General features: G+C 43.9%; 1 protein-coding gene across 1 annotated transcript; it reads left to right on the plus strand.

Annotated features, from left to right (window-relative positions):
- Positions 1-4,754: 4,754 nt before the first annotated feature.
- plvapb (plasmalemma vesicle associated protein b) lies at positions 4,755-10,084 on the plus strand. Its single transcript, XM_088907692.1, has 6 exons — positions 4,755-5,259; positions 5,827-5,923; positions 6,178-6,896; positions 7,791-7,854; positions 7,978-8,032; positions 8,698-10,084. The coding sequence occupies exons 1-6, from the start codon at positions 4,873-4,875 to the stop codon at positions 8,708-8,710; spliced, it is 1,335 nt and encodes a 444-aa protein (XP_088763818.1). The 5' UTR covers positions 4,755-4,872; the 3' UTR covers positions 8,711-10,084.
- The last annotated feature ends 2,220 nt before the right edge of the window (positions 10,085-12,304 follow it).

Below are 12,304 nucleotides of genomic sequence, written 5' to 3' on the forward strand. Positions count from 1 at the left end.
GGCATGTGTTAACCTGCTTTGGTACAGCTTTGTGACTGAATTCACGGGCTAAAATGTAGGGATCTGTACACCATTCTCTACATATTAACTTAATATGGGTGGTAAAATAATTTAGCAGCTACCCCTGTGCTTTCATGTTTCCTGGACTTAGTTGCTTTTATGCATTAATGAAAAGAACCCACAGCAAAGACTGATATCGAGAATTCACAACCTGAAGAGAGAAGGTTGGACCACAAAAAAGTTCACAGGTGAGAAAGTACTTCCTGATGCAACGCATCAAAAATATGTAGCAACAAAATGTTGATTAATGTATTTTGACTTGCAGTGAACTTTCAAATACACACATCCTAAACCCAGAGGTCTCAAACTTGTTGCCTGGAATATTTACTATATTGTTCCATCATATTCTCTGTTACATATTAATTTTTTAAGCTGCATAATCCTCTTCTGTGGTATTTTCTGGGTAACCATCTTTTATTAAGGGAGTATCTTCCATGATCGATAAAACACCTTGAGACAAATCTTCTATACGTCTACTGTAGGAAATTTAGAAATCTGTTACATTGATTACAGGGTTAGAACAAAAATCCAGAAGGGGAGTGAGTCCCTTTAAAGAGTTGATTTTGGATGATTTGCAGTATAATTGGGGACCTCATCATTAATACCATAGGTTTTTGATGAAGTAGGGACATTTGAAATCTCAGAAAGCTTTGAATTTTTTGTACATTTTTGCACTTTGGATGAAAGAAACTTGAAATCATATGCCTTGGCGACCAATGGCGTGAACTTAAAAAAAAAACATTGTCTGTTTGATGACATATGTAATTAAGTACATAAGGAAAAACAGAAAACCTTTTGACCTGCAGAGGCTGGTGTTTGACACCATTTTGTTTTAAAGCAAAGGACACACAGCCTCAGTGGGAATTTTCTGAAAATACTCAAGCAACTTAACCCTCACAAACGTGTAGGTGGTGGTCATTTCACCTGCAGCGAATTATTCAAAACCTTATGTCTAACTTTGTAAGAATATACATATATAGCTATTGCTCTGCGATGGACTGGCATCCTGTCCAGGGCGTGCCCTGCCATGCACTGCTTGCTGGGATAGGCTCAGGCTTGCCCCCACGCCTGACCCTGAATTGGAAGGAGTGGTTAGAAAATGGGTGGTTGGGTTATATAGTCATTACTACGCAGATATTACTTTTTGCCCACAGTTAGAAGTCGGAAGGTAGGCTTCCTAGTCCAATAGGACTGAAGGAGGAAAAGCTGACCTTGGGAATGGCCAAAAGGTGCAAAACATATAGGAAGAAACTGCCTTTCCAGCAGCAGCTCTTTATCTGCAGGATTCTGTTCCAACTGGTGCTCATCGGTTTTTCAGTAGGGAAAGAAAAACATCTGCTTGATGTGTTTTTGCTCATTTTAAATAGGAAAGGGAACATTTACAATTAAAAAATAAAAAAATCCCTCTGTGTTGATTTAGATTTGTTTTTAGTGTCATAAATGCATTTTGCCCTTCATTGCTTTCTGGAAGCCATGGAGAGATCAATGTGCTCTCAGTCTGGCACCCACTCTACCCATGACTAGACTGATCCTCACTGCAATAAGCTGCTTAATGAAATGCATTTACTTGATTGAATCACCGGGTCAAATCACTGCAGTTCAATTAAAATGTTTGTTATAATCCCTTTTGTAAACACAAGGTGGCAGCACATACCTACAGTTTGTTTCAGCTCGTCTTTGTAACATTGACCACAACCTGAGCAAGCCTTCAGGGTGCACACTGTTTCAGGAACCGCTGCATCAGCTGGTTTTCATTCCAGCTGATCTCTGCATCCCTAGAGCTACTTACTGACTCTCATTGACCAGCTCCTTACTTCAGGCTTCTGCTTAACTTTTTGCTGCAATCCAGGTTTTCAGAAATACAGGATCCAACAGCTTCCGAATGCAGTATTTTAAAGACTTGCCTCAACTTGCTTAACCTTTTCCTATTTAGGCATTCAATTGATGAAGGTGGGAATGCGTGGTAAACCCTCACAAAATAAGCAGTTTTTTCCTTCTGCAGAGGTCCAATTGGCTACATTTTGGGCAACACACCTAAAGGAGGGCAGCAGTGAAACTCACATTTTGGTACAGGGTTAGTACCAGTTACAAATCCCATTTGACTTTCTCAGAGTTGAAATTAAGCTTTAAAATATGTCCTGTGATTGACTTTACTGAAATGGTTCCACCAATACCAAGGCTGGGGACCACTGCATCTGTTAGAGTGAAAAAATTAAATGAATCACGATGTTTTGAGAATTGGAAAATTATTACAAATGAAAAGCTTTTAATGCTCATTTGTTTGTTTGTAGTTAATGGATTGCCTTTTTTTTTTAACGATCTCCAACACTTTGCATAAGGTCTTGACTCCTATTTTCAGTCCTAAATGCAATTTCAGCTTTTGTCCTTGGGCCTTTATTTTACCCTTAGCCCTCTTAACTGATTTTGCAAATGTGTTTCAAGATTTTGAGTAATTGTATTACGTTCCCTCAGTCTCCTCTGTTCAAGACTAGAGAGATTTGGGTTCTTTAGCCTTTAACACATTGCTTCAAGGTGATGAAAGGGTCTTTTTCTTGAATATGAGTAGCAAAGGATGAATTTTTTTACAAATGGCCAATTAAGGCTTTGAATATTTTCAATATACAATATTCCCATAGCTGCCTTTGTTTGCATTGTTGTTTATATCGGAGTATAAAGTGCGTAAAGAAATGTTAACCAAAGCACTCCAGCGACATACAGATAAATTGATGGCATCCACTTTAAATATACTTGCACTGGGTGTTTATCTTGATCTTTTTACCCCATGTCTTCGCATGAAAAGAAAATATTTCCTGCTTTTGTTTTGAAGTATTTCCGAGATCTGTCTTAAAGGTTACTCGACATCGCCACTTAAAAAAAAAACCCCTCCATGAAATACTCTTTCCTGTGAAGACAGTTTGGCACAGAGACAATAGCTGGCAGGAAACCCCTGGATTTCATTAACCTCCTGTTTCACACCACTCCCTGGCAGGATGAACAGCCCAAAATGTCACCAGCAGACAATACCAGCCGAGATCACACGCTGCTGCTGGTTCAGACTTACTGGTGGGAATATCTGCTGTCGTCTGTCCGAAATTACTGCCATGTTCTTTTGTTTTCCTTTCGCTTTACATCTCCTGATTGTGTGCAGGAAAAGGCTTTAGTTATCCCAAACCGCAGTGGGGAATCTCGGCTTTTTAGGGAAATTGGTCTTGTCCTCAGCTCACCCGCTCTTTAGATAGGTCAGCATTCTGTTATCAGTGTCTGCAAGAAGCATTTCAGTTGGGGATCCTTTTAACTAATGCCAAGTTAATACCTTACTCTTCTTAACTGAAGAGCTTTCTTTCCTGTGTATGTCACCGCACTATATAATATCCTTACACTTCTATCGTGCTTTTCTGGACATTCCCCTCAAAGTGCTTCACAGGCATAGGGGACTTGCCTCCATCATCAATGCACTGCTCCCACCTGCATCATATCACACCCATTTGTCAGGATTCCTTGTTTTGCATCCCACTGGCAGGTCCTTGGCCCATTCCAGTGCCTGAGGAGTGTCTGGAGAGCTGGTCTTTATGCTGAGAAAGCGGAGCTCCAAAGTTGTCTCTAATCCCCCGGTACTAAACTGCTAAATATGAAGGTGATCCCAGGGCACTATGCTTCACCTCTGAGGTAATGCCTTTCCATTCTGTAATAACTTACAAACGTACAGCAGTTTAGCACATACTCGGTTCATCGTATTCAAATATATTTATGGAAATAAGGGTAAATATATAAAGGAAGTTTGAAGCAAACAAGTTTCCATGCCTTCACAGGCTTGTATGAGTTCGAGAGAAGCTGACACATCGAACTGGTAAAGAACCAATAGAAACAATGAAAAGAATAGTTTCTATTACCTTTTACAAGGAGACACTTCTAAAGAAAACTAACTTACAGTTCTAACTCACTTAAATTACACTTCATTAGCAACTCCTTTCTAGTTTTCTTTTTTGCAACATCATGGTAGCCCAAAAATATTTAGATTCACAGGTTTCCTAGGCTGCCCTGTCAGGGGAATTTATAGATGTTAAAAATAGGAGAGTCTTTAGATCATCTTACCTGGCACAGATAGACCTACAATGGTCAGAAAGACGGTAGATGATTCTGAATATCACAGAATCCTCTTAACTTTTGCTCTCGTCTTGCTGAGTGATTTTGAGTGGGCTCGAATGCTGTAAACCAAGAGTGTCTTTGCTTCTGAGTGAGGTCTGTGTTTTTTTTAACCCTCAATTAGGTTTGCCTAATCAGGTTTGCCGTGATTCTGCGTATTCTCGACCTAAAAAGAGGAAAAAAAATTCAAATCCGGCACAGGCGATGAAAGATATATTTCCACCAACCCCGCTCCCCACCTCCCCTCCCACCTCCCTCTTCTTTAAAAACTCTTTTCCTGGAGCACAATATCTCCAGATCGGTCGCTGAAGTGGCTGTCAGGAGAGGTAGTAAATTGCGCCTCTTGGCTGAGTGTGTGCAGTGTTGTGATAACCCCTGAAACGGTGACAGCAGGGAGGTCCAGGAAGACGTCACAGAGGGGAAGTGTGGACTGCCGTTCATAAACATCGCCGACCTGGGACGGCGAGTATTGTTTACTGACTCCAGTCTCTGGGCAGCAGCGAGTCTCACGGGTGCTGGGGGCAGGATATCGCATTGGCGAGAGTGGGGCTCTTGGTCACTTGAGCACACGCAGTTGCACAAGGTGGGGACAGACGCTCGACCTGTGGGACCTGTGCAAACCGGCGGGCAGCTGTTTCTGAAGAAACTGGTTGAATCAGCCCAGCAGTCATGTACGACAGCAGCTACTCCAGAGCGAAGTTCGGCCTGGAGGCTAAGGACATCCACAAGGCGAAGAGCAGGAGCTGCAGCTACTACCTGAAGATCATCCTGTTCTTCTCCTCCCTCGTCCAGTCGCTCATCATCATCGGGCTGGTGCTCTTCATGGTCTACGGCAAGCCACACAAGACCGCGGAGGAGCTGAGGGTGGAGGACCTGGAACACAACCTGGAGCGGCTCAGTGTGGACAACCTGGCGCTGAAGAAGAGGAGCCACAACCTCACCCTGCAGCTGAACGTGAGCATGACCAACAACATTCTCAAGGAGCTGGACCTGAGAAAAGCTCGAAACATGGCCAACAACAGCGCCATAACGCTCAAGAATCTGAACCAGAGATTTGTGAGTTTTTACTAATTGTTTCAGCTTTTACCTTCTCTGTCATTTTGTTTGTACTTACTGTAAAGCCCCATTTTCTTCATATATTTCAGGATAACTTGTCCAAATACCTCTGAAAGACTTATAATAATGGGAATTCAAGATGCAGAATTTGGCAGACGTTTTTCAAAATTATTGCTTGATTAAATGCTTCTATCAAGCAAGCATGATAAAACTGAATCTGCTTTGCAAGAACCTACTGTAAATGTGCAGAACAGGTTTTAGTCAGAGACTTCAACATGAACAATTGTCAGGATTCAGCACAGAAACTGTAGCAAACCTTTGTCTGATCAAAACGCAAAAATAACATTTCAGCATCTATAAAGCAGTGTGTTAGTTGCACATTAAATAACCTAAACAAAGGCCAAAGTGAATGTTTTCAGTGCTTTTGTATTCATGAGTGTATCCCCATTCAGCTGTAGCACTCAGTAGAGTCAGGTCTGGAACTAGAGTTTTGAAACAAGGAGAAATGTAAAACAAGCGACTACATTAAAAAATGCTGAGTCCCTTCTCGTGTACTCTTGTTTACAGATGGCTTGTGAAGCTCAGAAAAAAATGGATACTCAGTCTATCTCCTCTACTGCTCGGTGCCAACCACAGAGCCCCTCTCTGGGTAGACCTTATGACGGTAATATAATTAAGATAATCTCTGCTTTACTAAGTTTAATGCTGAACTACCATGTTTTTAACTCCTCAGATAAGATAGACAAATCATTTAAAGACATGATGTCCTTCTAACGACATCAGAACTCAAAAGCAGATATCAGGAGACCGAAGTGACTGATACAAATGTGTCTTAACTTTGTTCTGGCCAGCTGTCTGCGGAAAAAGCGATTTATTTTTCTTTCACAATATGATGTGCGTGTTTTTTTTTCTTTCCAGCGGAGAAATACGCCCTCACAAGAGAGAGGGACTATCTGAAAAACACGCTCGACGTGGTGAAGACCAACTTCACCATCTCGATGCAGGCTGTCAAGAACGATCTGGACAGCACCAAGAAGGAGAAGGATCTTCTGCGCCAGGAGACCATCAACCTGCGGCGCGAGAAGGTCGACATGCAGAAGGAGCTGGAGATGTTCAAGAAGAAGTGCAAGGAGGACTTTGTGCAGTCGCTGACGGGCATCCGCGAGGTGACCAACACCTTCCTGCAGAAGATCAACAGCCTGAACCCCCAGGCCCTCTCTTTCGCTCTCACCTGCGAAAAGCAGCAGGAGCAGCTGAACCGGATCCGCTCCAACTGCTCCGGCCTGTCCAGGGACATCGAGAACAAGTTCCAGACGTACCTGGACAGAGTCGGGGAGGACGTCTCCCGGATCCAGAGTGAGAGCAGCCGCCTGACCGCGGAGAACGCCCGGCTGCGCAGCGACTTCGGGGAGTGCAGTGCCAACCGCACCGCCCTCCTCCTGGAGCACGGCAGGAGGGTCCAGGAGCTGCAGGCCAGGCACGACAACGAGGTGGAGCGCATGCTGAAGGAGCAGGCCCGCCTGAGGGGGGAGAAGGAGCTCCAGGGACAGACGCTCAAGCTGAAGGACCTGGAAATCGCCAGGCTGAACAACAAGGTGCAGAGCCTCAACGTCTCCCTGGCTGGCTGCATCCCCAGGGTAAGTGAGACAGGTGCTGGAGCACTGAAACTCTACCGCACCAGTGTGCCGTTCCCCGACTTCTTATTCACATGACATATTCTCACTGATGCAGTACATGGTTTATAGTGCGAGTGACTTAATTAAAATGAGATCTGAGTTAATCCTTGCCTTAATCATCCTAAGCGTCATCAGTGTTGTGATTCGTGTTTTTGGTTTTAGTGTAGTGATTTTCAAACTGACATTTCATTTTTTTAGACTGGAATTATGTAAGGCTTCAGTACAACGTGGAATATACACATTTTAAAAGCTACAGTATATATGATGCTATATGTGTTGAGCGGCCACATCAGTAAAAATCAGGTTAACAATGCTAAGTCCGTTCAGGATGTTGACGGCCTTGGAACATCAAAGCAATCATATGTTCTGAGATCATGAAGCAGCATGAATGTACCCTGGGCCAAGTGTCCCACTTATCCATCCATTTTTTAACCACTTTTTCCAACACGGGATCTCCGGGGAAGCCGGAGTCTATCCCGGCCAGCAATGGGCACAAGGTGGGGTACACCCTGGATAGGACACCAGTCCATCACAGGACACACACAGACGCGAAGACATGCATATCTAGGGCCAGTTTTCCTAGAAACCAATTAACCTACCAACAAGTCTTTGGGAAGAAACTGGAGCACCCAGAGGAAACCCACATGAACACAGGGAGAACATACAAACTCCTTGCAGATAGCACCCCAGGTCTGGAATTGAATTTGTAGCCCCAGCGCTGCAAGGCAGCAATGCAAACCACTGTGCCCCCCTGCAAATGTTCCTTTTTTGATGTCTAAAATTCGGTCTTTTGCTTTCTGCAATTCTAGATCAGTGTGTCTTTTTCAAAGCAATAGCTCTTTCTTTCTTTTCTAGCCTCAGCCAGTACCTCCATATCCTGGTTATAAACTGCCTGATAACTCCTACCAGAAGTTCCAGGGTAAGCCATCGTCTGCTGTACTCTCATCAGAGAGGTTATATGCACTAAGTGTGATTCTTGATTCCTAATATCATGCTCTCAGATCAGCTTGGTCCCTGACGCTGTCCTGGCTTTTCCCCCCAGTTGACCTTCAAAAGAATCTGCAGGAGCTGCAGCAGTTTGCAGACAAAGGCTCTAGGTGAGTAACGCACTTTTATTAACTCAGTTATGGAGAGAGGGCTGGGGGCGGGAGTATTTAGATTGAGCAGGCTGGTTGGGCTTTGAACTCTGATCGATAGCCCGATGATTGGATTTTACATTTTGACAAGAGCTGGAGCCATTCTGCATGAGAAGCTCAGCTGCATGGCAGACAAGATGGAAAAGCTGGGATCTGTTGAGGCAGCTGAACAAGAGGAACTCATTTTTGGCAGGCCAGACTGAGAGAACCTGAACAGGAATTTAAATAGAGGATATAACATACCTTTCACTGACCGCTTATTCATAACAGACCCACGTGGCATCGTTCTTGAATTATCTGAAAGGGTTTCGAATGAGGGAGTCTTAGATCAGTGCCAATGCTGGCCTTGAATGCCAGCCCACAGACTTGATTACTTTGCAGGAATAACAAGCCTAGAAACCATTCTGACAAGCTGGGACACTTCTCAGTGTCACAGAAGAACTTATGCTGCAGCAGAGGGATTACATCATCTTATTTTAGAGAAGCATCACGTTTTACTCTGTTAAACGCAAACCTTATTTTTTTTAACACGGGTCCTTAACACAGAGCTGTTTGAATGAATCGCTCTCGAAGAGCTGCCAGCAATTCTAACTGCTTGGGTTGTTCCTTTGTTTTTTTTCCCCCAGTGTGTCTGGTTAAGGCTGTCATCTACCGACTGAAGAAAGAAAAGGACTCCAGTGTCAGGGCTTCAAGCTTTACGCATTTTTTTTTCTTTTAACCTTTTTATTCAAAGAAAATTAACGCAGAACGAGAATTCAGCATTTCTTGTTTGCACTGAGAGTCTTCTGTAAATACAAGCCTTTATCATCAGGGACATTCTGATTGCTGTGTGTCCAAGTCCACCACTCACACAACGTGGTCTTTACCAGTTTCATCACTTTATGAACAATCTGGTGGAAAAGCTTTTGCTCTTTAAGCATCCTGGAGCAGGGTGGTCCAACAGTACTGAAAGACTGGTGCAGCTGCATGTCTCTTTAAAGCACCAGAACCCAAAGAGCTGGGAGAAATCTGTTAATCAGTCTAATCACATCACTAACATACAGATTGAGGCCATTAAGCGCCCAGTTGGGATGAAACCTGTAGATGCACCAGTCCTCCAGAACTGGAGTTAAACTACCCTGACCTGAGTTTTCTCCATTGATGCCTCCCAATAATTATTAATCACTTACAGCTCAGTGCTGGAACTTGCAAAATAGGACAGTCACTAAAGACCCAGGAGTGACAAGTGATATCATCCCTCAAACAGCCCCACATCTCGTCTCCATCTGTGCTTCATGAGGGCCAGAAACCAAGTCAGTGGTGTGTTGAGGACTGAGCTGGGCTTGGGCAGTCTCGCCCTGCTTTCCTAATGCACTCCAGCGTCCAGAGAAGTTTGTATGATATTAACTAACACTCTAGAATTCAATGTAGAACTTTTTGGGCTTCAGTATTTGAAAGCTTATTCAAATGGTAAAAACTGCTTTCCTTAGAAAGTTAAAATAATAAAGGGGTACTGTTGTTGTATGTTAGCATATATGTACATTTTTCCCAATGTAAATTCCTGTTTTATAATAGTTTGTAATTGATTAAAGCATCTCCTCTATCACTAGTTTAATGAATGGTGAAAACAGCGATGTACTGTTATTTGATATGACACACACCAACGTTAACAAGAAATTGCAGAACCACAAAAGGTTACCTCTAAGAAAATAGCTATTTGCACTAATTCATTCAATCAATCATTATTCCTTTCTTCAAAATAGCTGGGTTTGGTTGCATTGTACCACTGCATTTAATGCAATGGTCTATAAAAACTGCATATATCTAAATAAATGTCTAATTAAAAAAACAGATGTGGTTTATGTTTAAAATGTCTCGGGACAAAGAGGTCGTCAACTCGGATTTCAAATAACAGCACACTAAAACCATTTTTTCAGTTGGGTTTTCACATTTTCAACACAGTGTCCTGAAATTCCTGACGGAACTGGATAGAATTTTACATGTCTTGATTAAAATCTCCACACCTTTCTTCCACATCCCAAGATGTCTGTTTTAATTGTAACGCCTCCCAGCCTAAAAACCCAGCAAGCTCAAGCCTTTGCAAGCTCTGGTTTGTTAATAGCTCAATCAGGACACAACTGTTTATGTTAACCTGCTGGCCTGTCGGGGAGCCAAGCGATAAGGATGGGAGGGAGGCCCTCAAACTCCGGTGTTTACAGAGGAAAACAATACTTCCCATGGCATTCCGAACACGGATGTCCCGCCACTTCAGCTGTGAACAAGCTGTCCATATACAATGCACAGACCCAGCTGGCGACAGTGGCTTCTTGACAAACGTTAAACACGCATCTGATTGCGTGCTTCATGAAAATAGATGTGGCCACCTTACGAATTTCCTTTAGAATTACGATCGGAGGGGGAAAAAACCCCTCCCCATCACACTGCCACCCACCCCCTTCTGAAATGTTAACTTCGTTGTTTACTTCCTCCTCACCGTGTGCCCTGGGAGCTTTTTCAGAGTTTGATTTAAGCTGGCTCAAAAGATACCTTCCTCAGGCCTGTTCCTTCACTGGCTTACTTGTAGCCACAACAACCTTCCCAAGAATTGGAAACCCATCCATTCGTTTCATCCATACCGCTTCTTCCAGTTCAGGGTCGCGGGGGAGCTGGAGTCTATCCCGGCGTGCAATGGCGCCCAAGGCTGGACGCCAGTCCATCACAGGGCAGACACAGACAAAAACACACAAGGGCCAATCCCAGAAGCTAATTAACCTACCACTATCTCTTTGGACTGTGGGAGGACACCTGAGCACCTAGAGGAAACCTACACAAACATGGGTTGTACAGATAGCACCCCAGATCCAAAACTGAACCCAGAGCCTCAGTGCTGCAAGACAGCAATGCTAACCAGTGTGCCACACTGCTGCCCTAAATCAGAAACCATCCTTGCCCAGGTTAATTATGTTCTTGGGATGTCTGTTAGCACCGATGTCCTCAGTTACTATAACCTTATCACTCAAACTGCTGTCGCTGTGAGTGATCACTCTGGCAAGAAAGTGAGGGCGAACTTTTATCCCCACCCAATGTCTAACCCAGAAAATGAAAGGACAATCAGAGTAGCAGCTACATTCACGGAGCGAGGAAAGGGAAAGGGTCAGGGGAGACAGGCGAAGAAGGAAGAGTGGCCCACCGGCTTCGCTTGCCAGAGAGGGAGGCCTGATTTGGGAACGTAAGGGATGGGACACCTTGCACGGTTCTTCCAGTGGATCCTTGCTGAGGGAAGATAGAGGTAGGTGTATTTCATTACAGATTGCTTTCTCTCCCTTTTCTCCTCTTGGAAAAGAACACGAAGAACCCGACAAGGGGGAGGGAGACAAACTTCCCACACGGAGCTGGGCGCCTAGTGATGAACGTCTCAGTCAGGTGAAGGAGGCTCCTCTCCTGTTCTCAGGATATCCTTTGTTTAACAACGTGTTTTTTTCCACTGAGCGCTGCCCTCATCAACAGGTCTGGCAGCACCAAAGGGCCATTGCAAAACACAATCAGAAGAGCTCACACAGTCCCCACCACCCAGGCTTAGGGTCACTGCTTAAACCCACAACATGAATCATGCTTCAAAAATCAACCACCTAACCTAAAAGGGGTTTTATCTCAATATAGACCAACTTCAGCTATGTCCCCAGTTTCCTGCTTGCACATAAGTTTGATAACCCTCAAAACAATCAGGCCTTTTCAAACAACCTTGAAATTCAGATAAATCTCACTGCCTGAAGACTGAATACACAACCGCAAGATACGTAATGATTAATCTGACTGCTGGAACTGGACATTTCAGATGGTTTAGAAGATAAACAGTCTTTCTACAGAGGAAAAATACTGCACTAATCATGGAGATTTTGGACATTGCTAGAAACAGTTTGGAGGAAAAACAGCAGCTGCTGCTGGATCAGCCAATTAATTACCCAGAAGGTGAAAAACAGTGCTGTGAACAGAGGAAAGCTGGAAAGCACAGTGTTGAGAGGGGTGTTACAGGGCTCTGTAGAAGGGGCTGCTTTTACGATGGGGGTGGCAAGTGAGACACGTTCAAGGAAGCAAAGATACTTAATCAATGCCAGACACAGTGAAACAAAGAAGCCTAAGGTCACCGTTACAAGTCTTCCTGCACATTAGGAGTAGGACGCTCGGCGCAAAAAGCAGCTGATGCATTGTTTCTTTGTTTTGTGGCCAAAGTAGCTTGACACCAGGTGTTGATGA

This window comes from Atractosteus spatula, chromosome 28, assembly GCF_055471065.1.
Source record: "Atractosteus spatula isolate fAtrSpa1 chromosome 28, fAtrSpa1.hap1, whole genome shotgun sequence".
Classification (NCBI taxonomy): Eukaryota; Metazoa; Chordata; class Actinopteri; order Semionotiformes; family Lepisosteidae; genus Atractosteus; species Atractosteus spatula.